General features: G+C 35.6%; 1 protein-coding gene, 1 long non-coding RNA gene and 5 other non-coding genes across 7 annotated transcripts; all 7 read right to left on the bottom strand.

Annotated features, from left to right (window-relative positions):
- Window positions 1-6,337: 6,337 nt before the first annotated feature.
- LOC121767727 lies at window positions 6,338-7,875 on the bottom strand. The gene is made up of 2 exons (XR_006043189.1): window positions 7,689-7,875; window positions 6,338-6,655 (listed from the first exon to the last, which is right to left on the bottom strand). It is a non-coding gene; the product is annotated as an uncharacterized LOC121767727 (long non-coding RNA).
- On the bottom strand, window positions 6,756-6,840 carry LOC121769652. The gene has a single exon (XR_006043670.1). It is a non-coding gene; the product is annotated as a small nucleolar RNA R38 (small nucleolar RNA).
- On the bottom strand, window positions 6,899-6,977 carry LOC121769585. Its single transcript, XR_006043614.1, has one exon. It is a non-coding gene; the product is annotated as a small nucleolar RNA snoR20a (small nucleolar RNA).
- Window positions 7,235-7,319, bottom strand: LOC121769651. Its single transcript, XR_006043669.1, has one exon. It is a non-coding gene; the product is annotated as a small nucleolar RNA R38 (small nucleolar RNA).
- Window positions 7,390-7,468, bottom strand: LOC121769582. Its single transcript, XR_006043612.1, has one exon. It is a non-coding gene; the product is annotated as a small nucleolar RNA snoR20a (small nucleolar RNA).
- LOC121769579 lies at window positions 7,576-7,644 on the bottom strand. The gene has a single exon (XR_006043609.1). It is a non-coding gene; the product is annotated as a small nucleolar RNA snoR64a (small nucleolar RNA).
- Window positions 7,876-21,379: 13,504 nt separating the features above from the next.
- Window positions 21,380-26,048, bottom strand: LOC121768935. The gene is made up of 9 exons (XM_042165547.1): window positions 25,706-26,048; window positions 23,881-24,084; window positions 23,665-23,767; window positions 23,007-23,086; window positions 22,860-22,937; window positions 22,315-22,406; window positions 22,005-22,116; window positions 21,800-21,928; window positions 21,380-21,717 (listed from the first exon to the last, which is right to left on the bottom strand). The coding sequence occupies exons 1-9, from the start codon at window positions 25,958-25,960 to the stop codon at window positions 21,601-21,603; spliced, it is 1,170 nt and encodes a 389-aa protein (XP_042021481.1). The 5' UTR covers window positions 25,961-26,048; the 3' UTR covers window positions 21,380-21,600.
- Between the last annotated feature and the right edge of the window lie 320 nt (window positions 26,049-26,368).

Raw genomic sequence — 26,368 nt, 5'->3', positions numbered from 1 at the left:
CAACCAATCCACTTGAGGTGGATCCACCAGTGGGCCCAAGGGGGTTAACAAACTCCCAAGGGGTTGTTGATGAAGAAGGATAGCGCCCAGGAGTGGGCATCATCGTCGGAATCGATGAAGTGTTGACCGGTCCAGTGTTCGCCATGGTGGAGGAAATGGCGGCGGTGGTGGTGGCAGCAGCGGTGTTGGATTCAGTCGACATCTCCAGCAAAGGTGTTTAAAGTTTCGAAAGTTTTAGTTCAGTTTAATGGTCCAAATTCCTTCAAAGGCAAGTTATCTCGTCTTGCGACTGTTGGTTTATGGGGATTACAAGAGATAAAAAACGGGCGTAATTCAACCCAAAAGAAGGAATACAGAATGGAAACTGAACTAAATGAAATTACAACTGAAATTCGAAACAGATTAACCGTGAAACAGTTGTTAGCCGAGTCGAGGAGGCCTCTTCCCGCAAGTCGAGATACGCCCCGGTAGTGCTCTCGGTTTGGCGTATCGTCCCCAAAGGTAAAACGGCTACGTCTCTTTTGATGCAGCACCGCAATCAGCAGAGCTCCGGCGAACTAGATGAAGGAGAGGGCAGAGCTTCGACAGAAAGACAATGTAGAGAGAGGGTGAGTGCTTATGCTGTTATGCTTGTGAATTCGTAGTGTAGATGCAGCCATGAAGGCTCATCATGACGACGTGTCAAGCCACTTGGATTGCTGACTCTGCGGTGGTATAAAAAGATTAAGTTTGGGCTAGGGACAAGCCCAAGCACCAAGCCCAAAGACCACCCAAAGTCCAAGATCAAGATCGGGATCGGGACCGGGCCCGGGCCCGGGCCCGAGGCCCGAGGCGCGCGCGTGTGTGCGCGTGTGGGCTCTTTCACCCATCTTGGTCCACTATAATTATTAAGTAACATAAAGTCACTTAATTTAAACACATTAAAAGATGTATTAATCCTCCAATGTGGGATAATTAACACTAGTTAATTATTCCCTAAGCTCCAACTCCAAGCTTTAATTAAAAGCTAATTATGCCCAACTTTAATCCACTATTTCTCACTCACCGGAGATCGGATTTGAGAAAGTGAATATACTACATTTATCTACGTAAAATGTAGATCGACGCTATGTCATTTAATTTTACAAAATTAAATGTCTCGTCACATTTATTATTTAGTCAAAATCCATTGACAGAGCATATTTAATCCATGATTTTTACAGGTTGGTCAGACGCATTTGGACAATCGATGATGAAAATTTGAAGAGAAAAATTTGTGAGTGAATGAAATTGTAACAGTTTGGTTTGAATATTTTTTACGAGTGATGCATTTATAGTTAATTTTGGAATGAATTGGAATATAGAAAAAAAATTGGTAAAAAACAATAAGACTTGTAGAAGTGATTTATTTTTCACTAATTCAGAACAACTAAAAAGTACACACACTTGCGGAGCCCATTGAGACGAGTGTTTCGCAACGTCAGCCCGTCGCCATCTCCTCCCGGCAGGACAAGACAACATCTGAACCGGTGAGGATGCTTTTAGTATGTCACACTGCACATAATGTATGTAAGTTTTTCATTAGGGTAAATAACCATTTAAATCACCAAGTTTGGTTAAAATCTGGTCTATCCCACAAAGTTTAAAATCTACTAATTAAATCACGAAGTTTCAATTTTTCTAGTTTATCCCATAGTCAAATTTTAAGTGGAATCTTTGTATCTCCACTTGAAATCATTTTCGTAATTTAAATCTCAATCCATCTAGAAATCTCAATCCGCGTCAACAAAGATTACACCTAAAATTCGACTCATTAGATAAAATAAAAATTAAAACTTTGTGGGATAGACCAGATTTTGATCAAACTTGGTGATTTAAACGATTATTTACCCTATATTGGTTTAGGGTTGTGATCAATTGCTACCAAATAAACAATCCAAAATTAAGACTAGATCTTATCCATTAGATTATAAGATCTAGTGATTGAAATAATGTCAAGTGGATTATATTTTAAATTAAAAAAATTATAAATAAAAAGGTATTAATGTCAATTATTATACTCCCTCCGTCTAACTAAATTAGAGTCGTATTCATTTTTTGTACGTCCCAATAAAGTTGAGTCATTTCCTTTTTTGACAAAAAAACAAAATATCTAATCACTCTTACTCTATTTCATCACTTATTTTATTCTCTCTTCATCTCTCCTACTTTTTCTCTCTCATGTTTATTTTTCTTTCTATTCAACACAATGTTTTAATCTTCGTGCCCAAAAATTTTATACAAACTTAGTTGGGATGGGGGAGTATATGATAATTAAAATTTATCTTTCCTCAAAATCACTTTAAAACTTTAAATTTACGTAACTCTCTTGACTGGAATTACTTTTTTGTAAAAATTATATCAAATTAAAGGTAATTTCATAAGGATTCTAATGAGATCTCAATTGCGTATGTTCCGACGATGATCGGATGATGAAATTTTATAATTTCTATTTCAATTTTTGTATATGTTGATAAATATCAATGAATACATCAAAAAATTTCAATATAATGCATGTACAATATCAATAAAATTGTGTTGATATTTTCGGGTTCTTGTGTTGAAACTCTCTTGTCATTGTGTTGATATTTGCAATACACTATGTTGATATAAAAAATCGCGAAAAATTATTACTCTCTCCGTCCCAACTAAGTTGAGTCAAAACTTTTGGGCACGAAGATTAAGAAATTGTGTTAAAAAGTATGAGAGATGAATAAAGTAGGAAAAATAAAGAGAGAGTAAAGTAAGTGATGAAATAAAGTAAGAGTAATTGGATGTTTTGTTTTTTGTCAAAAAGGAGAATGACTCAACTTAGTCGGGACATCATAAAAAGGAATACGACTCAACTTAGTTGGGACAGAGGGAATATGTTATAATAGATTGACTATTTTACCCTTTTGTTGTTATTTTATCTACTATTTATTAAAATCCGTGAGTTTTAATCTCATCCATTCATTTTAAGATCTAATGACTACGTAGAATTGTTCTTAGTTATTGATTGGATACTATATGCATTTTAAGATGAATGTTTTCCTCAAGAAAAGGGATGGCTTTGGCTTGCAATTCTTGTTTCATGGTCCACCATTTTTGTGACAGTTGTTTGGATTGGAAGTTTTAATTCATGCAATCATGCGGTTAAATGAATTTATGTATTCCCCTAATATACTGCCCCAGCAATGTACTCCGCATGTCATTAGAGTAATGATCAATTGATTTAAATTCTGGCATTCATACTACTCGTGTTAACCATACAGGTACCTATACATATCAGGACGCCAAAAAAAACATAACTCATGCACTTGAGGATAATGTGTTTCCAATAATTTGTTGTATGTTCTCTTTCCCACTTTTATCTTATGAAAAACATTGCAACCAAAGAAGAACACATAATTCCTGTAATTTTTCTTCAAAAGTTGGAAAACGTAGTTAAATTCAAGCTTTTAGTAGCAGCACCTTATAAACTCCTATTACAAGATAAACAAAAGCTACAAATAAAATGAAGTGAAGTTTTCAACTTGAATATGACTTATGTAACAAGATGTGGAATTTCAAAATACTTATTTACATGTACCCAGTGCACCTACAATTTGCATCAAGCCCTTGAAACTGTAGCTTCATCTTCAATACCACCAACAGTAGCCATATACAAGAATATCTTGATGATTTTAGCATCATGTGATGTGACTTCTCCCATATGGTTGCATGGCTTAGAGTAATGAGAACCATTCCACTCATGAAGAGGGATCTTAAGCTTGGTGCTACCATTTGATGCATTAGTGATCCTTTTTGCCTCGCTCAAGAATCCAGCAGCTCCCCACACGTCAGCAACAAGCTGTATTGCACCTTCTCCCGGAAGGAATTACCTCATACATTTGCATACTACATTTTATAATACACCATTAAATAGTTGACAAGTGGATCCTATTTAATGCTTAAAAAATTTATTTCTAAAAATTATTTCCTTCACTTTCTTGCTATCATATTTAATCAAAATAATTTTGTTAACTCTTGTTAAAATAATATTATAGGTCAAATTTTACTTTTTAAAAAGATTTATATAAAAAGAAATGTCTCTCTTGTATAAAATAAACTAAAGCTTTGACCAAATTTTATGTTTTATATAGCTATTATCTTAATATAAATAATATAAATATATATTTTATAAAAATAATTGTAAAATTTTATTAAGTTAAAAAAGTTGACATAATTAGTTGACTATATTTTTTAAAATCCGGTCTCATTATACTAGAATCAACCAATTAAGTCAAACTTTTTTTAATTAATTAAAATTTTACAATTATTTTTATGGAGTACTATATTTTGTATATTATTTTGTATTTCGACAATAGCTATATAAAATATGAAATTAGGTCAAATTCTAGTTAATTACATTTTTAAATAAAATCAACATTTTTTACGGATATTAAAAATTATATAATCTCAATAAAATTAGAGAATAAATATTAATAAATAATTTTTAAAAAATTTTAGAATACATAAAAATTTAATCTTTTTATATAAATATTGTGAAGTAAATAAAATTTGACTTATTAAATTTTTTAACAACAGTTACGTAACTTCTTTGATTAAATATAATAAGCAAAAGTCCATGAAATAACAAAACTATTTTGATTAAATATGGTAATAAGAAAGTGAAGGAAATAATTTTTAGTAATAACTTTTTTACCATAAAATGGGATACACTTGTCAAATGTATTTAGTAGTGTATTATAAAATATAGTATGCAAATGTATGAGGTGATCCATTCTTAATTCCTCGGATTTTCAGATTAATTATTATAAAATCCTCTTATGTCCTTGGGAATTCGAGCCAGATACAAACAAATATTTGGTGGAAGAGTATCATTACCATGGATGATAAAACAACGTCCGGGCAAAAAGTCTAGAACAAAAAAGGGACCAGAAAAGTCAATTTATGGTTAAAACAAGTGTATCAAAAAGCAGGGCTGATCTACTGTAGCTGGAGTTTATAAAACTGAGCTCCATTGAAATTGTCCATAACTCTCATTAGTAGATTCATATAAGATAAATACATGTCCAGTCAAATAATAAAACTGCTCCAAAACATACAACAATTCATCTGCTGAACAATTCATAAAATTGTACAAAACAATTGGGATGGGCTAAAAGAACAGAAAAATCAACACACTGTTTAATGATTAATTTCCAAAAGTTGAGGACATTTAACTACTCCAAACACACAATTATCAGATGTCTTGTCAAGCATCACAGTCCCATTATGACAAAATAGGTGATCTAAGGCAATTATAGTTGTAGATGTTGATACAACCAAGTTTTGTAGTCCTACATAACATATAAACCTATTAAGAAATTCCTCTTTTCATATGAATCCATTTCGATAGCTTTCAAATTTTAATTCCTCAACATTGAGTCATTATTTGAATTTACCTAGAATATAACAAATTTCAATAGCTTTCAAATTTTTGTGATTGTAAAGAAAAGTGGGGAGAGGATCCCTGCTGTGTTAAAAAACACACGCAACAAAATTTTAGAGAGAGAGACCGCAATTTCAGTTATTATTAAAAACCCCCACTTCCTTTCTCTGCTTATTTCTTTTACCTTATTTCTTTGATTAATTAATTTCTGATGGGGCCAGTCAATTTTACATTCATATTAAAAACATTACACATATTAATATTAATACCATCAACTTCATTGGTATAATTATTAACTGATTTTCAAGTGGATCATATTCATTTTTCACAATTTATTAAAAGCAGCGTGCAATTTTTTTATTTTTCAATGTTTCTTTAATTTAAATAAACATACATAAACATCAATTTTATAAATTATAGTAGTAAAACTTATAAATGTCTATCATATATAATAAGTCATTTCTAAATTTTATGATTTGTATTCCCTCCATCCCTCAGTTTATCCCAATTTGACCTAGCGATCTATTTTTGGTAAGATTCCAAGTGAGATAAACTTTGTGAGACAGACGAAAATAGTAAAATGGAACAAACTTTAAGTATAAAAAGAAGTATCATTTATTCTATTTATATTTATATTTTATTTTTCAGACAACTTTTATTCAAAAATATTCAAAGTCTAGAAAATGTACAAATAATTTATTCTATCTGATATATATATAGATGTACCAATAATGAATACAAATAATGAATTAAGTTGTTAGATTAATTAATTAATATCAGTAAATAAATTAATTTAACGCTATGTTTGTTTATTGATGCATCAATAACAAAACTTACCGCTAGTGTTTGTACGTAGGATTTAATAATAATTTATCCATGTTTATAAAATAGACTAATAGAGTATAAATTAAAAGGCCGTGCATAATATAAGTATCAATGTAAACATGACCTGGCCCCATCAGAAATTAATTAATCAAAGAAATAGGGTAACCAGAGGAAGAGAAATACAATCTCTCTCTCCAAAATTTTTCTACCTCTGCGTTTTAACCACAGCACTCCCTGTGGTGTTTCTTAACACAGCAGAGGATCTTTCTCTGGTCTTCAAAGTAACATGACCGACTTTCCTTTTTAGTTTGTCCAAATCAAGATGACCCATCACTAAAATTGAAAACACCTTATCTTTATTCCATCTCTATTACTAAAACTGCATAAAATCATGTGCTGTCCAAGGAAGAGGTCATCATGAGTACAACTCAAGGAAAGATGAAATAGAATTTCAAATACCATCAAAACACAAGAAATTGCACAATATTTGGTGGGGTACCATGTCAGATTACAAAATTTCAGCATGAGAATTTAATAAGACAGGGATAACTGTAAAAATTTTGTTCTCATCATTCATGGAATCCCCATAAACAATCAGTAATGATATCAAACCAACAAAAATGATATTGTGCAAATCAAGCCTCAGTTCGTCCTAGTCAAATGAAATCAACATCACTAATGTTGAATTTCAGGTTAGATACATGTTAACATCACAGGCTTTCTCAATTACATGCGATTTAGACAAATATGTTTGAAAAAATTATTTTAGGGTATAAGGATTAAGGTTTAGTAATTATAAAGAAACCGTGTTCTCTGTTCTTTTCAGTTAATATCAATGGATTAATAAGTACAAACTAGGAAAGATATTATAGAACTTAAAAGTCTGACCACAGACTCTTCAGACAGGGATAACTGTGAAAATGTTTGGTTGATAATCCTCAAGCTTACACAAGTAGGAATGATTTGGTTGGGGTATTCCGTGTCAGATTACAAAATTTCAGCATAAGAATTTAATCAGACAGGGATAACTGTAAAATTATTGTTCTCATCATTCATGGAATCCCAAAGTCAATAAATATTCAATAACAATATCAAACCAACAAAATTGACACTTTTATTCAAGATATAATGCCTCAGATCGTCCTAGTCAAATGAAATCAACATCACTAATGTTGAATTTCAGATGAGATACATGTTAACATCACAGGCTTTTTCGATCAGATACAATTTGTAGAAATAAAAATGAGAAAATTTAAAAATAATACTAAGAAAAATGAAGAATGAAACAGTAAATTGATAATAAAAGAGTTCCAGAAGCATCAGATCTTCCTATTCAGATGGAGTGTCATCATACTCAAAATAATAGAGCATTCCATTCAAAAGAGTACATCATTTGCCCAATTAAAGGAAATTGAGTAAAAGTATATACCGTTGTGAAGATAGAACCAACTCTGCGACAAATACTCCTGTAAGCCAATCCGGCCGAGCGATGAAACTGTGGATTATATGCTCAATTTTGTCCACGGCATTCGCCTTCGATTCAACCAGCAAGGTTGGAGAGAAGCGATGTAGAAATCGGCGGAAGACAGGACTAGGGTTTGAGAGCGGAGAGGAGACATTTCAAACCTGATGTGGAAAAGGAGAGAGAGATGAGTTTATATATAGATCGAATCACTGAGGTTGTTTTGTGATATTTATAGAGTATGGTGGCTACATTGCAATATTGAGGTTTTTTCTAGGGCACAGCTCCATATTTTTCATTTTGTTGGGCTGCTTATTTTACATTTTGTTGGGCTATCCTTTTTTATTTTGTGGTAAATATTTAGAGAGTTTGAAATATTGATTTGATATTATAAATTAATTAAATGAAATTAGAAATAATATTATTATATAAAAATTATATACTACTCCTTTCGTCGCCCTTAAGATGATACGTTTATTTTTTTAGTTTGTCCCAACTAAGATGATACATTTCCTTTTTTTGAAACATTCTCTCTCTAATTAATACATTCAACCATTTTTTCTCATTCATATTAAAATATTCATCTTTATTTCTCTCTCTATTTCAATACTTACACCTATTTTTTCTCTCTCCAATTAAACACTTTAACCAATAATTCCTAAAATCCCGTGCCGGCCAAGAAATGTGTCATCTTAGCCGGGACGGAGGGAGTAATACAAATAAAAGTATTGAAATATAATAACACATGAAACAATTAATCACAATGCTTTTATCCATAACAATATCAAATAAAACAAAAGAATAACAACTCATAAGTTTTGGAAACTAATTTATACACTATCTTATTAAACGAAAATTATTAAAGTTTTTTGTCGATGAAATGGATCCATTCACATCACCTATAAAATAGGATTCCAATTAATAATTTCAATTTAATTTAATAACAGAATAATTGAAAAATGTTAGATTCAATCAAAACCAAAAACAACTCAACTTACCACTTTTTAAATAAATATTAGACCAATTCAAATTAATTATTCACTCCCTCCGTCCCAAAAAAATAGACTAGTTTTACCATTTTTTGTTTTCCCCAAAAATTAGAAAAAATCTAAATATGAAAGTTTTAACCAATTACATACCACTAATGACGTGAACCATACAATCCACTAACACTACTTCCACTACCTTTTTCCCTTCTCTTTCTTACTTATTTCAATTTCTCTCTTATTTTACCAATTGCATATTAAAACTCGAGCCATATACAAATTTGTCTATTTTTGGAGGAACGAAGTGAGTTTATTTTTATTATATATTCGACATACATAGTAACTAAAAATTTTAAAAATTACCTTGCAATATATAATTAAATCAATAATGAAATGATATATATAATGTTAAAGTAACAAATAAATAAGAATTAAAGACAAATTAAATTATACTACTACCTCCATCTCATTCAAGACGTCCATCTTTCCTGTTTAGTTTGTCACACCATAGATGTTCACTTTCTATATTTGGAAATAAATCTCTCCCTCCTCTCTCTTATTATTTAAATTTTTAATTATTCTTTTCTCTCTACTTACTCTACCTAATAACTCCTAAAATCTCGTATCACTCAAGAATATTGATATCTCTTGAGTGGAACAGAATGAGTTCTACATTCACTTTTATTAAGAGCCTTATGTGTAGCATCATAAAAAATTTAGGAACTGACCAATTATAATTTTAACTTAAATTTTATAACATGGATCTACTGTAAAAAGTACATAAAAACATAAAAAAATAATACAGTAATTATTACTCCGTCCGTCCCTGAAAATTTGTCACTTATTTCTTTTTTCGTCTGTCCCTAAAAATTTGTCACCTTTCACTTTTACCATTTTTGGTAGTAGATCCCACATTCCACTAACTCATTCGCACTCACATTTAATTTTAAAACTAATATATAAAAGTAGGACCCACATGCCACTAACTTTTTCAACACACTTTCTATTACATTTCTTAAAACTCGTGTCAGGTCAAATGCTGTCAAATTTTAAGGAACGGAGGGAGTATTATTATAAAGAAAAATTATAGTTATTGAAGACAGCATAAAAACTTGAAAAATGATTTGGTTCACACTAACACTGAGTTATGAAGAAAATCGATGCTATAGAGTGAACAGAAGTCAATATTTGTTAATATAGCCAATAAATCGAAATGAAACCACAAAGATTGCTATCCTATCACCTATGTACAAGTAGCCATTGACATGCCATGCTCTTCTAGTAGATTATGTTGCATGTCTAACCTTCGTGTTCCTTCAAAATATATCAACCTATATGGTTGTCTATGATGCTCGATCCCAATGCATATAAAAAAGAAATTTTGGGCTACATAAAATTTTGAAGATGGATTATTTATTATTCTACTACTATAATGTAAAATACGTATCAGATCTCCTAAAACTCTTTCTCAGCCATTTCTTTGAACTTGTACTCTTACATGTAGGTTGTATACAGTGTTGTCTACATGCTAGATAAATATATGAAGTGGAAAGTGCGTGCCAAAGCCTGATTCTCATATCGAGTTTGCCTAGACAATTGTTAATAATTCTTTAATCATTGTTGAGAAGCATCCCATAACCAAAAAGATGATTTTGGTTGGAGAAGTATTCAGGTTTGAATTTGATACTCAGGTATTTTTTCTAAATTCTTCAAACATATCTCTACACTCCTTATTTGATCTCAGGTGCGTTGCTTCCATACACCGTTTCTTCAGTAGTAAATTTAGCGGATCACTGTATCTCCTCATGATTTCTTTTTTAATCCAAACGAACTGTGACGGAAGTGGTCAGTGATTGGAAAGCTCCATTACCGTGTGGAAACCACACGCCGGGTTCTGGAATGGGATGCCCTATTTTACATCATGGCTACGAGACAGAGGCCCTGACGACCCAGCGCCAAAAAAGGTCCTTGGGTAGATTATCTGTCCATGGATGAGGCATTGTAATCAATTTTAATAGCCACTTCTTTCCTTTTCTATGTTTGTATTGGCGGTCTAATATAGACATATCTTATTCTGTGCTCTAGTAGAAATCCACTTTGTACATTCAGGGACCATTTAAATTGAGACATCCCCCAATCCCTCCTGTACATAAGATTCCCACAGTGAATCCGAATCCGCCAAATACATGTCATTGAAAAGGCCATCATTGCACTAAAAAAAAGAGCCGTTTACCAAGCACCAAAGCGCTCGTCAAAAAGGGGAAAATGCTCGTTATATCCCACTTTACCGAGCACTTTAGGTGATCGGTATTTGCTTCGTCGGCATCTTTCTTTACGTAATATCATAGCGCTTGTTGGTGCTTGACGAACTAGTCAAACGCATAAGCAGCAGTGGCGAGCACCTCCATGTGCTCCGAGTGGCGAGCACCTATGAGTGCTCGATATTTTCGAGAGTGAGGTTTGGATGCAACGAGCACGGCCTCTACTTTGAGCAGGTTGGTGAGCACATCCATGTGCTCGGGAAATAGGTTATTCTGGATTATTTTAAATATATATATATATTCTATAATTTTAATTATTTAAGAAAATTAAAATTTATTAAGTAATAAAAAATAAACAGAGCTTAAATAACATTAAAAATATAAGATTGTTTAAGAAATACATAAAGATAAGATTGTCTTGCAAAATTACACTAAACTACACATTTTTCATTTGTCCCATTTTTTCATTAAAAAAGCGCATCATTCGATCTTCCATCTGATAGTATAATATAATGGTAGTTTCAGTAACTTCGTTAATTAGTTATAAACAATGTGTTGAAGTTGGCAATTGAACGAACGAAGATAGAACGAGAAGTGTGTTAGGTTTAGTATACTGAAAAGCATGCTTCGAGCAAGTTCGCGCGAATATAATCTTGCTTGTATACGGAAAACTCTACAATCCACTTTTAACCCGATTCAATATTATTCGAGCAGTTTGCACGAATATAATCAGTATATTATTACATTGTGTTTGCTTGTGCGTTTATAAGATGGTTTATAAACATTTAAATGCATAAGAAGTAAACAAAGCCTAAGTCTTTTGCTTAATAGACTGGTTGTGGGCGTCGTCCACTTTAAGGTAACTACTGTCGGTTCTATGCAATGCTTTGCAAAAGAAAAAGAAGAATTTCACAATCTAGATAGGCTTTGGCTACCTATCACGAAAGGTTACAATGTCGGTCCGATTATTTCTATGCCTTACTGAAATAAGATGACGTTGGTGTGGTATAGCACTGAATAGATCTAACAGCAAGACGTGTCTTTATGCTATCTACTAAAAGACTAGGTCTTGATAAAATACTATTTCTTAATCTACATACGTTAGCATTGAGCATACGGTATTGATTATGCACTACTTTGACTTATCAAAAGGTGCGGGTTTTTCTCAACCCAATAACCCTGATATATTGGGTAGTGGTGATTAATATCTAGCGGTGCTAGGATTGCTATTATGTTGAATCGTGCGCGATGTGAGTCTCGTTTGATAATGTCTTGAAGAGGAGCTTGAACAAGGTTTTATTATTCGGAAACTGGTCAGTTGTAATTTAATTATTCCATGAATAATAAATAAGTGTTTCTTGCTAAGTCCACTCTTGGAATTGATAAGATGTTAATTAATTAAGTCCATAGCAGACTTTAATTAATTAATGGAAATAAATAATAAACAAAATGGAAATCCGGATTACTTGTAATTTCGGATTTGGATGGGGAGGTCAATATTACTTCTGTAGTGGCTGCTCGTAATATTCCAATATAAGCTTGTATTAAATTGTGGGTTCAATTTAATTAGTAAAAAACTAATTGAGGGAGCCCATATCCAAAACCTTCCATAGATCCCTGACTGGGCCCAATATGAACTTAATATGAATAGGAGAATAAATGAGACAGAAAACATAATTTTTAAAGATGAAATTTTCGTCCCTTCTCTTTTTGAAGGAGGACGAAATTTTCTAATTTTCTCCCCCGTGAGTTTTTCAGCTCCTCCTCCGTGAGAAAGTTCTATCTCTTTATTCGAGTCCTAGTATTTTGATAAGATCAGCCCACCCTGATATCGAGATACAGTTCGAGAACCAATCAGAAGATCAGTGGTCTAGTATTGAAGATCATCGTGGAGAAGGCGCGAGCAATCGACGATTCTTTGGAGAATCAAATCGGTAACTCTAAACATAGAATTCATGTTTTAGGATTTATATTCTTTAAGCATGAATTATTTGCGTTCTAGCATGCAATTCTGTGTTAACATGTGAATAGATTAATCTCATAATCTGTCAAATAGATCATACGTCTGATTTATTTATTTTATACAAGTCTTCCGTTGTGCAAGGGGCTTCAAACCCCAACAAAGTGAACAGCACACAAGAGGATTTTACGTGGTTCGGTTTTATCAGACCTACGTCCACGGGAAACTATATGAGGATCTTTATTCACAGATACAAGATGAAGAAGATTACAATGAGAATTACAAAATGGAATGAAGAACAACACACGCTCTCAATCTAATCACAAGATTTGATCCCTAGTGTTTCTCTCTTCCTTTCTCTCTTCTGTTTTTCCCTCTCTCTCGATGATCTCTTATCTCTTAGCAAAAACGCATGTCACTCACTTTTATACCCAGATGCTCCAGTTAGTTACAACTAACTCCACATGCAGCATATATATCAAGTTGTAACTGGTGCGAGTGTAGCTTTGCTTCGAGCTAGCTGAACCGAGCCTGAACCGAGCCAATTCTCATGACTACAAACCCAACAATCTCCACCTTGGTCATGTGAATATCTACCCCAAACTTGGTCTCCAACCAAAACTCCACCTTACTGTGTAACCACACACACCAACCTTAAGCAATGCTCAAGCTTAGAGGCTAGTAGTGCCTTTGTCAATGCATCAGCCGCATTGTCTTCTGTGCCAATCTTCAATACTTCAACTTCCCCTTTTTCAATCTGGTCTCGGATGAAATGTAGCCGAATGTCTGTGTGTTTACTCCGTTCATGGAAAACTTGGTGTCTGGCCAAACTATTAGCACCAGTGTTGTGACAAAACACTCTAACCACCTTTTTCTCTACACCAAAATCCCTCAAGATTCCTCTCAGCCACATCCCTTCCTTCACTGCCTCTGTGAGGGCAATATATTCCACCTCTGTGGTTGAAAAAGTTACCACAGATTGTAGTGTGGATTTCCAACAAACTGCAGCACCATGAAGCTTGAAAATGTAACCTGTTTGTGACTTTCTGCTGTCAAGATTGACAGCATAGTCCGAGTCACAGTAACCAACAAGTGGATCCTCAGCTCCAAGCTCCTGCCTCTTAAACAAAATTCTCAAATCCTTGTTGCCTTTTATGTATCTCAACACCCATTTCAAGGCAGACCAGTGTTCTCTACTAAACTCCTTCATATACCTGCTCGTGACACTCATTCCATGTGCCAAATCTGGCCTAGTGCAAATCATGGAGTACAATATACTGCCTATGATATTTGCATAAGGGATCTTGAGCATCTCTGACTTTTCTTGATCTGTCTTAGGAATCTGCTTTAAGGACAACTCTAAATGCTGAGCCAGAGGCACTTTGACAAATTTAGAATCTTGCATTTGGAACCTTTTGATGAGCTTGGCCAAGTAACCAGTCTGGTGTAGCCATATTTCACCTCTTTCTCTGCTCCTCCGAATGTCTATTCCCAAGATCCTCTTTGCCTCCCCTAGATCTTTCATATCAAACTCTCTTTTCAATTCTGACTGTACTGTGTTGATTTCATCCATGCTAGCTGCAGCTACTAGCATATCATCAACATATAATACAACATAAGCCACTGCTTTCTCTCCATCACACTTCACATAAACACAGTTGTCATATGCTGACTTGATGAAGCCTATACTGTTCAGATGTGCATCAAACTTAAGGTACCACTGTCTGCAACTTTGCTTTAATCCATACAGACTTTTCTTCAAGAAGCAGACTTTATCTTCTTGACCAGGGACAATGAAACCCTTTGGTTGTTCCATGTATATAGTTTCCATCAAATCCCCATGCAATAAGGCGGTTTTGACGTCGAGTTGATGCAATTCCCAATTTCTTTGAGCAATAACAGACAACAATATTCTAATGGAAGAATGCTTTACAATCGGAGAGAAAACTTCATTAAAATCCACTCCTTCTTGTTGCAAATATCCCTTTGCAACAAGCCTTGCCTTGTATCTGACCTTATCTCCATCAGAAACCTCTATTTTTTTCTTAAAAATCCACTTACAACCCACTAGTTTTTGTGAGCTAAATCTGTCAGTGAGAATCCATGTTCCATTTTTAATGAGAGACACTATTTCTTCTTTCATGGCTTCAAGCCATTGCTTCTATTCATTTCCCTTCATGGCTTCCTCAAACGTAGCAGGCTCATCAAATTCTATGTATTCTGCTACACTTAGTGCAAAATAGGCCATTTCACAATCTGAAAACTTAGCTGGCATTTTTGGTGTTCTTCTTGGCCTGTCTCTTGCAGCATTTGGAACTTCTGGAGATCTATGCTGATCATTTATTGGAGACATCACATTATCATCTATATCTGTAGGTTCATTGCTATTCCTCTCTGCTGACTCCACCTCAACTGTTGTATCCTTCTTTGCTTCAGTCAGATATGGCATTGTTGCCTCATCAAAAGTAACATCCCTGCTCACTATCAACTTCCCATTTCCTGGCTCAGTACACAAGAGTCTATATGCCTTTGATCCACTCTGATATCCTAAGAAGATACATCCGAGAGCTCTTGATTCCAACTTTCCTTGCTTAATATGTTTATAAGCTCTGCAACAAAAAGATCTAAGTCTACTGAAATTAGGCAGATGGCCATACCATCTTGCCTCTGGTATATCAAAATTTACAGCAGATGAGGGGGATTTATTTATGAGCTCAGCTGCTGTTGCTATAGCTTCACCCCAGAATCTTTTATCAACACCAGAAGTCAGCAGCATACACCTCATTCTCTCAACTATTGTCTTGTTCATCCTTTCTGCAACACCGTTCTGTTGGGGATTTCTTGGTACAGTTATGTGCTTCTTAATTCCCTTGCTTTTGCAATACTCAGTGAACTCAGAAGACAAATACTCCAAACCATTATCCGTTCTCAGACACTTCAGACTAATCCTCTTTTCCCTCTCCACCATTAGATGCCATTCTTTGAAGAATTTGATAGCATCTGACTTTTCTTTTAATACTTGAACCCATAATTTTCTTGAGAAGTCATCTATGATTGTCATAAAATATCTTCCCCCATTTATAGTGGCTGGTTGAGATGGTCTCCAAATGTCACTGTGAGCATATTCAAGAACTGATTCTGAGGTGTGTTTCCCCTTTGGAAAAGGTAATTTTTTAATTTTTCCCATCATACATTCCTCACATTTGCTGAGATCCAAGCTTCTATTAGCTCTGAAGACTCATTTCTTCCCCGGTTCTATCATTCCCTTGCTTCCCAAATGACCTAATCTGATGTGCCATGTTGCAGTATCTGTTGTCTTCTCAGTAACAGTTTCAGATCCTTTGTAGATGCACAACTTTCCACCTTCTGATTTGAAACCATAGCCCTTAGTTTCAAGAAGTCCAATAGAAACTAGATTTCTCTTAATTGTAGGGATAAATCTGACAGAAGAGAGCAATATGATAGAACCATCTGATAGTCTTATTCTGATATTACCTATGCCCCTTATAGCACATACTTGATTGTTTCCCAGTTGCACTGAACCGTTTGAGACCTCAAAATTTTCAAACCAATATTTATGAGAGCTCACATGAAAACTGCAACCTGAGTCTAATATCCAAGATTCACCTATAGCATTCTCCACAACATTCATAATCTAGTGGACTGGCTATTCCTGGACCACATCAGTAGACCCTTGATCATTTCCTTCTGATGCTTGCTTCCTCTTCCTTGAGAAGCAATTCTTCTTGATATGCCCCGGCTTCTTACATTACTGCCAGCTATGAGTTTACTTCTTATCCCCCTTTTCTTTATCCTAGGAATTCTTGGAACCTCCTCCTTTTGGCTTGAACTTCACCTTATATTTCTTAACATTCAGAACTTCTGCATAAACATCAGATTGATTGTTACACGATCTCTGCAGATCTTTTGATTTTAAGGCCGATTGCACCTTGATATACTAGGATTTTGCACTGTTTTAAGGTCTTTATTTAGTCTGTTTTTAATGTCAAAATCACAATTCATGTCCATATTTTGCATATTTTCTCTATTTTGGTATTTTGACGTGTTTTGTGAGATCTGTGCATATTTAAGCCTAAAAAGACAGCAAAAAGTCAAAGTTGGAAATCTGGAGCTTTCAAGATGCCCAGCGGTTCGCTACAACACGCACAGCGACCGCTGCGGCCCAATGACAGCTGAGTTAGTAGCGGTCCGCTCCGGAGAAAGTTGTGCAGTGACCGCTTGGGAGTGCGCAGTGATCACTCGAAGAGTTTCCGAAGCTACGGGATTATTCACGACCGCTGCAACATAGTGTAGCGACCGCTATCCAAGAGGAAGAGGCTATGGATCAATGTGCAGCGACCGCTGGCCAAGGTGCAGTGGCCCGCTACGAAAACGCGGCGCACGAATTTGACCTACTTTCTCTCCAAGATTTACTAAACTTAGCCACCTTTTACCTTATTTCGTGCTGCTCGATTTTTCCTCTATAAATATCCCCTCAAACCTCTTTATTAGGATCTTTTTGCCTTATAATTCTAGAGCATAAATTTGAGTGTTCTTCATTGTGCAAGAGGTTGGAGAAGGAATCAAGAGAAGATCATGGCTACAAGAATTCAACCTTTGGGTTTTATTGTTTTAGTTCTTATGTTCACTTTGTTTTCCCTTCATTCTAAGTTTGTAGCTTATTCAATTATGTGTAAATAAATTCATAGGATTTTAGGGATGTGTTAGTAACGACTTTGGTTATATAATTCTGTTTTCTATTTAATATCCGTTTTGTTTTTACTTCGTTTCTTCCCTAAGTTGTTCTATAATAATTCACGTTTGAGTGACACATTCGGTGATGATTTCATATAACTTGCTACATAATCGTGAGAGGAGGTTGGTGAGTTAGATCCACTTAGTAGACACTACAATTAGCTTCCCTTAAAACGACACTGTTTATTGAGAGTGAGGAATTTATAAGGGTCTTAGGAGCTTTTAGGAGTTACGGATCTAGGATTGAGAACCCTAGTGTTAGTAATCTACGCTTGTGCCGCATGGGCAAAACTTATATGACTCGTTCTATCGAAGTATAAACTATGCTAGGGTATTGTAGTTGGAATTTGTATAACCATACCTGTGAACACACATCCCTGGAATTCTCTTATCTCTCATATTTTACCTCTTTAGTTATTTGCAATTAGTTGTTTATTTGCTTTTTAGTTTTCAAAATTCCCAAAACTTTCAGTTTTCCAAATAGTGAACGAAGCTTAGTTGAAGGTAAATATTCTGTGATTGTTTTCCCCGTGATCGATATCCGGTACTGACCTTTAGCTATACTATTCCTACTATGTATACTTGCAGGTATTTATAGTGCTAATAAAAAGTGCATCACACCTCTACTAGAGTCATAGCTTTCTCCCTTCCATACAATATAGCATCTTTTAATTGCTCGAACGATTTAGGAAGAGCATTCAACAATGCTATTGCCTTATCCTCTTCTTCCATCTTAGCATCTACATTCTCAAGATCATCTATGATCTTGTTGAACTGATCCAACTGATCCCCAATCGGCTTATCACCACTGAATCTAAAGGAATAAACGCGTTGTTTGAGATATAAATTGTTTGCCAAAGACTTGGTCATGTACAGCTCTCCCAATTTCTTCCAAATTGATGCAGCAGAGTCTTCTCTCGCAACTTCTCTAAGAACTTTATCGTCGAGATTCAAGATGATCACACTTTTAGCCTTCTTCAAGATTTCGAGCTTCTTCCCGCTCGGCTTCTCTTCAGTTTCTGCTGGCTCCAGCGCTTCATCCAAGCCTTGGTAAGTGAGTGACAAACTCGCATCTTCCTAGCCTTTACTTTCATCATTTTCGTTTGTTGTTGTGGCTTACTCAAGTTGGATCGTCAAACTGATCCAGCCAGCCTATACATGCCTGCTACCTGCAAACTGCAGGTGAGTGGATCCAGTAAAAGCTCAGGCTGATCAACTCGACATGGATTCGACTTTGAGTGAGATGAACCGAAGATCTAAAAAGATGTGTTCTCAAAACCTTAACCCACAATACTATCTAACTTGTATATGGAAGTAAGGATCGATCCCACAGAGATGAGGCGTTTGAGATTTGTTTGCATTGACACGACTTGGAAATGGCTGCGGCCACTCTTCTAGGGGGTGGGTTAAGTTAACTACTTGACTTGAGAAAACTAAATTTAATGAACTGATCAACCTGCAGGATGAAACTAAAACTACTTGATCAACTTAACTAAACTTTCCATAAATGGATAAACAAAATAAACGGGGACTGTCAGTACCCTGCAAAAAGTACTGTAAAGTAAAAAACTTTCTAACAGCTCCATCTTCTTCACAAAATCAACATGAAAATCATAGTAAAGAACAGATTTGAAAAGCTATGGAAGACGAAACACCATAACAACTCATAAAATTAAATCTACATCCTAAAATCTAAGCTACGACTACGTAAACAAGAAAACTAACCCATAATCATGCAAAAACGAAACATGAACTGCTAGAACTAAACATCCTAAGAACTCTCAAACATAAACATCAGATCTGACCAAATCAAAACAGAACGAGACATTTTTTTAGCTAAGACATGCGACATAAAAAGGAAACCAAAAGCAGATCAGACACATCATGCATGAAATAGAACACATCAGCTGGAAATAAAAACATAACTTCAAATTTACTAAATCAAAACATCAAGAGTCATTAACATCAAAAGCAAACTGAAAATAAACTACAAAAGCAGTAGATTGTTTCATCACCCCTTCTCAGAGTGGAATAACATAACCGAAAGATAAAAGTGCAGTAAACTACCACCAAACTACCAGCTAAACTAAACTAGAACAAGACCAAGTGTGTGTGCGACGAAATCAAGAAGATGAAGTGAAAAGAGCTCCGATTTCAGCCCTAGAAGAGAGCTGAATTCCTAAAGATATTCTAACTAAGTGCGTTTGAGACCCCCTTTCACCACTGGTTGGGACTCCTCTTTTTCTTGTGTCGGGCTTCCTTTACATAGAGAGGCGTATGACTCTGATCCCTCTGGTACCATCCTCTCTGAAATGTCGTTCCTGCCCTTCACAATTGGTGGTGGGGTCTTTAGCTCTATCTCCCAATGCAGAACTCCTGTTGGCTCCGCTTGATTTTTGACTTGATCAACTTAATGCTGCAGTTTTTGCATTCTTTTCTTGATCCGTTCGTTCGCCCTACTGATTTGTTCCTTCCTCTGAATATGGCGGTTTTCACACACACCTGGCTCAAAATTGGCTGTTAGTTTACAGAATTTGATGCAGTTTTATTATAGAACACATGCATGAAACGAGCCTCATCAGTGAGCAATGCCTACATCTGGATTTTCCATAGGCCGAAATCATTCCTTCCATTAAACTTCTCGGTATCGTAACGGGCCATCGCCATCGCTTACCTCGTTTCCCATGGGACGGCGCCAATTGTTGAAGTTGGCGATTGAACGAATGAAGATAGAACGAGAAGTGAGCAACACACAAGAGGATTTTACGTGGTTCGGTTTGATCAAACCTGCGTCCACGGGAAACTATATTAGGATCTTTATTCACAGATACAAAATGAAGAAGATTACAATAGGAATTACAAAATGTAATGAAGAACAACACACGCTCTCAATATAATCACATCTAGTGTTTCTCTCTTATGTTTTCCCTCCCTCTCTCTCGATGATCTCTTATCTCTCAGCAAAAACGCATGTCACTCACTTTTATACCCAGCTGCTCCAGTTAGTTATAACTAAATCCACATGCAGCATATATATCAAGTTGTAACTGGCGCGAGTGTAGCTTTGCTTCGAGCTAGCTGAACCGAGCCTGAACCGAATCAATTCCCATGACCACGAACCCAACAATATGCTTATGATGTGTTGAAAACAGATGGTCTAGTCTAGACAGCTACTAATGAAGATGATGATCCGTTATTGTTGTTGCTCTCTGCCATGGGACAAAATCCGTCTCTTCCTCTCAGGCTTTCTGCTCTGTTCATGTTTTTTACTACCAATCGTGAGCCGCAATACATTTCATATGCTTTGGAATTCTTCTTGTGCACTCTTCAATGTTGTGCATGTTCATCCCTCCGTCCTCACCAGAATTGTTATGACCATTCTCTCATTCATTTTGCCATACCATTGATTCTAAAGTTCTAGTGATAGAAACTAACTCCTTAAGGTCTTTATTTAGGTTGTAATGGGGTAAGGGTTGTAGTGTATAAAGGTGAGGGTCCTATGGGTTCTAAGTTCATAATGTATATAGAAGTGTGAAGGACATCTGAACTTAGAGACATGAACAATTTGAACTTGGGATATGAAGTTTTGTCTAAATTATGCAATAGTAGATGAGATGTAGTTGTGACACTGTAAAACATGGAGTATGAAATATGCTCCAAATTATGTGTATTACTTCAATCCAAGACTCACCTACAGCCTGTAAATTCAAACTCGATTGAAAATAAGATAGTACGAAATAACTTACAAGCTTCTTTCAATCATGTTTCTTCACTTAAGAGCTTACACACTCGAACACTATTTATTTTTTATCTCAAGCAGTCAAGGTTGTGAAAAAGAAAAAGAAAAAGAAAAAGAAAAATCAACCATCACGGTTCAAGGTGCACTTGAGATTGCGAGATAAAAAGATATCACGTTTTCATTTTTGCAGATTGTGCATTCGGCCTCCATTCATAAGTCTCCAAAGTGCTCTCTTCGCCTCCTCTAGTGTCTCAACGCCCTGCCCGTCTTCGAACGAGATTCTTTGAACGTTGAACTGCCAAAGAAGGAATCAAATGAAAAGCAGATCAAGAAACAGAATAGGAGGAGCATTAGAAAGATCAGGATAGGTCTCCCACCTGAGCCCCTTGGCGGACACGAATATTAACTCCCTTGCTGTCTATTGATATAAAAGCAGCATCATCTACCTCCTCAGCTTCTTTGGATAAAAGCTCTCTCAAGGGTTTTGAGAAGATTGCATTTAGCTCCTAAGGAGAAAAGAAATGTCATAAGATTATGTATATTGAGGTATAACAGTGACGTGCACATTGCTTGCTAAGATACCTTTAGATTCTGTTCACCACCGTCAACAGCAATTTGATCAGGTCTAAGATCTTCATACTCTTTAACATCGACCCAAGCAACAGTTCCAAAGCCTCCAATAAAATATATATCACTGCCATGTAAAGTAAGTTTTGTTTAATCTCTTGATAAAGTAGAGTTTCTCAGCTCTAGATAGTAAAACATGATGATGGCTTTGGGCTACCGAAAGTCATCAACCTATGTAGGACATCTTTTTACATATGATTTATTCATCAATTTCAAGTTTGATTTGGACATCCGCGAGGACAAAGATGTAGCAATAAGAGCTAACCTTATGTTTTGCATCCGAAAATAGTAGAAATTCCCCCACTGCTGAGAGGGCCCCTGCAGGTGTTTCTCTATGTATTGTTTATGAGCCCATTCCTGGTAATCACGCAAGATATACCATCATTTTCAGGAATATGCAGAATCTTATACTCCCTCCATCCACGATTTAAAGTCCCACTTTGACTCAGTGCGAGTTTTAAAAAATGTGAAGGAAAGTGGGTTCAAAAAGTTAGGGGAATGTTGGTCCCATTTTTTATATTGGTTTTTATAATAGAATGTGAGTGTAATGAGCCAGTGAAAAGTGAGATCCATTTACCAAAAATAGAAAAAGTAAATGTGGACATTATTATTTCGAGGACGGAGGAAGTATTCTGAATGATAAACCTTTAAAGATTCAATATCCATTCATATTTTCCATACTTGTTTTGCTTTACAAAAAGTAGAGTTTGACAAACTAAAGGGAAAAAATACCACCATTCATACTTTTTTCAATATATTAACAGTATTAAGCAAGAGTTAGGAACAGATTCAGTTTGAGAATGAGTTCACCTGCTGGTCCTCTGGGAGGGGGTATACGTCGCCAAAGATGGTCACCCGTGCATTTGACAAGCCACTCCATCCAGGAGTCTGATAAAATTTTATCTCTTCATAACCACAGAAATAAAAAGTGATGATGAAAAATTAAACTCCGCTAACCTGCACGACTAGTGTGCATTTTGGATCGGCTAGCAAGTTCCTAGTGTGTATAGCCAACGGTGAGAATGAAAATATTGGATCTGCACGAAAAATGTAAAAATGCTACTCAGAAGACCCCAAATTCAGGTCAAATTTGTCTAGTAGACAAGCAGTATATCATTGCAGTTTTCAGAATTTGTTCCACTAAGATGTAGTGTCAAAGTAAAGAGGCATATAAGCGATAACTAGCACTGATGATTAATAGGTTGCTTGCTGGTAAAATGTGAATTAGGGAGTGAAAGTCATTTAGAAATATTGAACCTATGTAATAACCATTAGCAGAAGGACGATTTGACATTTATTCAGGAATTCGTCTCCTCTAGATCTTTGGAAAGACAGGTTGAAGAAAAAAATATTCAGATCTATATAAAAGTTGCAAAACAGCATTCTTTTCTTCCAAAGATCATCAATTAAATACCTCCCCGCTGTCCCCCACAAACCAATCCTGATTAGTAATGACAGTGAAACAGTCTCAAAGTCAAAGAACTAATTAATTTTCTATCTACAAAGCATCGTAATTTTTTCTCGATAACATTACAATAGATGGATCCTCATGACAAAACACTACAGAATTCCAACTCCACATTCTGTCAAAGATAAGAGCATATAACAAACTTACGTCCCATAGGATCTGGCGCAAAATCTACGAGTGAGCCAAATGGATAACCCTCTCGGCGGTGGTGCATGCGTGACATCACAGTACACAGGTGGGCAAACCTAGCCTTCCCACATTTAGATCAAGCACAACGGTACATATACATGCCAAAAGCCGTGCTGTTTAGTTAGTTTTATTGGCAAATATACCCTGAAATTTTAGAAGGCAAAGAAGTTTTACCTGTTCCATTAAATTCCGGACAGCTAAGGCTGGTCTTGGTAAGCCATGAGCAGAGGTGGCACTTTGCACCCCTCCAGATATAGGTGTCCTGAAAAGTCCAGCTCTTGTACCTCCCCCAGAACTTGTTCCATATGATCCCATAAGAGGAGGTGTCGTCAAATTTATATCCGGTAAGCCACATTGTTGGAGATCTGGTGAATTACCCTTCAGGATATGAGAGAGGCCATCAGAACAAAGCCGAACAAGCCGTTTGAAATATCCATTCATGGACTATATCATAAGGAAAGATGTCTAACTTATGATGCCATGGTAGCAAAAGCATGAGCACAATAAGCCAAGAAAAAACCCTCCAAATTCACAGAATAGTTAAAGTTCGAGTTAGTTTCTAAACTCTATGCACTGATACAAATCATGTTGGGGGCAATATGATACTACCTCCGTCCACAAAAAAATAGACCAATTTTACATTTTGGGATGTCCACCAAAATTAGACCAATTCTACATATGGAAAGTTCTAAACAAATAACCTACACATCATTCTAAATGTGGACCCCACACAGTGTTGTCAAAATGTCGTTCGGGTCGCTCGGGTCGCCCGGGTCGCCTGGGTCGAGACCATCACCGCCCCAACATGGGTGGGTTGATCGAGATACAGGGTCGCCATTGGGTCGCCTGGGTCGAGTGGGTCGCCTGGGTCGAGTGGGTCGCCCGGGTCGCCCTAAACACATGCTATCTCTGATTTTCTCAAATCTCTCACATGTTTTCTGACTATCTCAATCATGATTCTCTATATGTATGCATGCACCACATCAAACTTTTCAAACCTACTTTCTACACTTTAGAATTCGGCCTCTTCACTCCTAAACAAATAAACAATTCAAAGATCTTTTGCTGCCACCCTTCATATATTCCTTTGTTTTGATATTTTCAGACAATGGTTTCAATTATTTATTGTGTTATGACTTATGAACTGTTTTGATATTTTGATCATTTCTATTTTCCACTTTATCTCTATTCACATGAATTGCGTCTACATTTATATTATTTGATATATTATAAACATTAGAGCAATATATTTATTTTATTTAATATTAAAAGGCAAAAAAATTAGCCTAGATTTGTGGGTCTCTCGACCTCGTCGACTCGTCGACCCGCGACCCAAATTTTCACCTCATCGACCCGGTGCGCCCCGCGACCCTAACAACACTGACCCCACAATCCACTAACACTACTTCCACCATCTTTACAACTTTGTCTATTTTTTGTGGACGGCGATAGTAATTTTTAGCCATGACATTAATCATTGTGATTATGGATTTAAAATTTTAGGCAATAAATGCAATTTCATGCTCTTAAGGAAGGTCCAATGACTAGGTTCCCAACTATGACTGGAGACAGATTAACATTCCGCTTTAAGCTTTTAATTCACCATTCTATCATATGCAATGAAGCTAGGATATGTAAATGAACACAGAAGAACACCAAGAGCAGATTTTAACCAAAGCTCTGAACAAATTCAATCAAGACTGAAAATTCAAAGGAAAACCTAAACTGGAACACCTCCCTGTTCCAAAGTGGTATCAAATCAAAGCTGAGCTCAATATATATTCCTCGCAACTAATGTTGTATGCTTGTAAGCTAATTTAGACTTGGTACATGAAAATAAAACCAACCAAGATTATTAGGGCAAAATAAAAAAAAATAAAAAAAGTTTGATATTTCCCAAATCAAGTCGCGATAAGGCTACATAAAAGCATATCATGGAAATAACTAAAAACAAGAGAAAGTAAAAGGGGCAAATTCCCATCTTCTTTTTTCTTCTTACCTCAGATAAGGAGAGAGTTTCGTCTGACACGAAACGCACGACGCCATTATCGCTATCCAAGCGGCTGTCTTCTTCGCCGTGGTCTGACGCGACCGCAGAAACTCGAGAAACCCATCGCAACGACTGCGTTTTACTGAAGCTGGGAGAGATTTTCAAAACAGCGCAATATTTGTTGCTGATTTTAGCCGTCTGAATTGCTGATGACCTGTCTGAGAACCTCTTAATTTGCAAACCGGAACTCGATAGTGCTTCCATGGCGAAACACACACTCACACTCACACAGAGAGAGAGATGAGAGAGAGAGATGAGAGAGAGAGATTCTTTTTTTTCTTGTTTAGATTTTCAAGGGGAGAGGCTTGACATAAGGATATTTTATGGGCCAAGCCCAGTGGAAATTTTAATTTATTTATATACTACTGATTTTTCTCCTAGTTTGTTACTTTTAGGCGTATTAATAACATTAGTGGTATGATATGGTAATATTTTTACCATAAAAAATAATAAATTAAATACTAATGGATTAAATAGAATGAATAGTAATTAAAAAATAATACATGAATCTTATAATAATAATATAATACACATTTAATTTCACATTGCATTATTTACAAGAGAATGCATTCCTTTATCCCATAAAATAGAGGCTCTTAATTGCAATGTGGA

The sequence above is a fragment of the Salvia splendens genome, chromosome 15 (genome assembly GCF_004379255.2).
Source record: "Salvia splendens isolate huo1 chromosome 15, SspV2, whole genome shotgun sequence".
Classification (NCBI taxonomy): domain Eukaryota; kingdom Viridiplantae; phylum Streptophyta; class Magnoliopsida; order Lamiales; family Lamiaceae; genus Salvia; species Salvia splendens.
This window is presented reverse-complemented; position numbering and strand designations above follow the sequence as displayed.

Bases quoted from the DNA above. Each gene is read 5' to 3' on its own strand.
- LOC121768935 (XM_042165547.1), bottom strand. From the start codon at position 25,960: ATGGAAGCACTATCGAGTTCCGGTTTGCAAATTAAGAGGTTCTCAGAC. The intron at 24,085-25,705 runs GTAAGAAGAAAA...CATATCCTGAAG, and splicing joins AAACTCTCTCCTTATCTGAG to GGTAATTCACCAGATCTCCA. The intron at 23,768-23,880 runs GTAAAACTTCTT...AAATGTGGGAAG, and splicing joins TCCGGAATTTAATGGAACAG to GCTAGGTTTGCCCACCTGTG.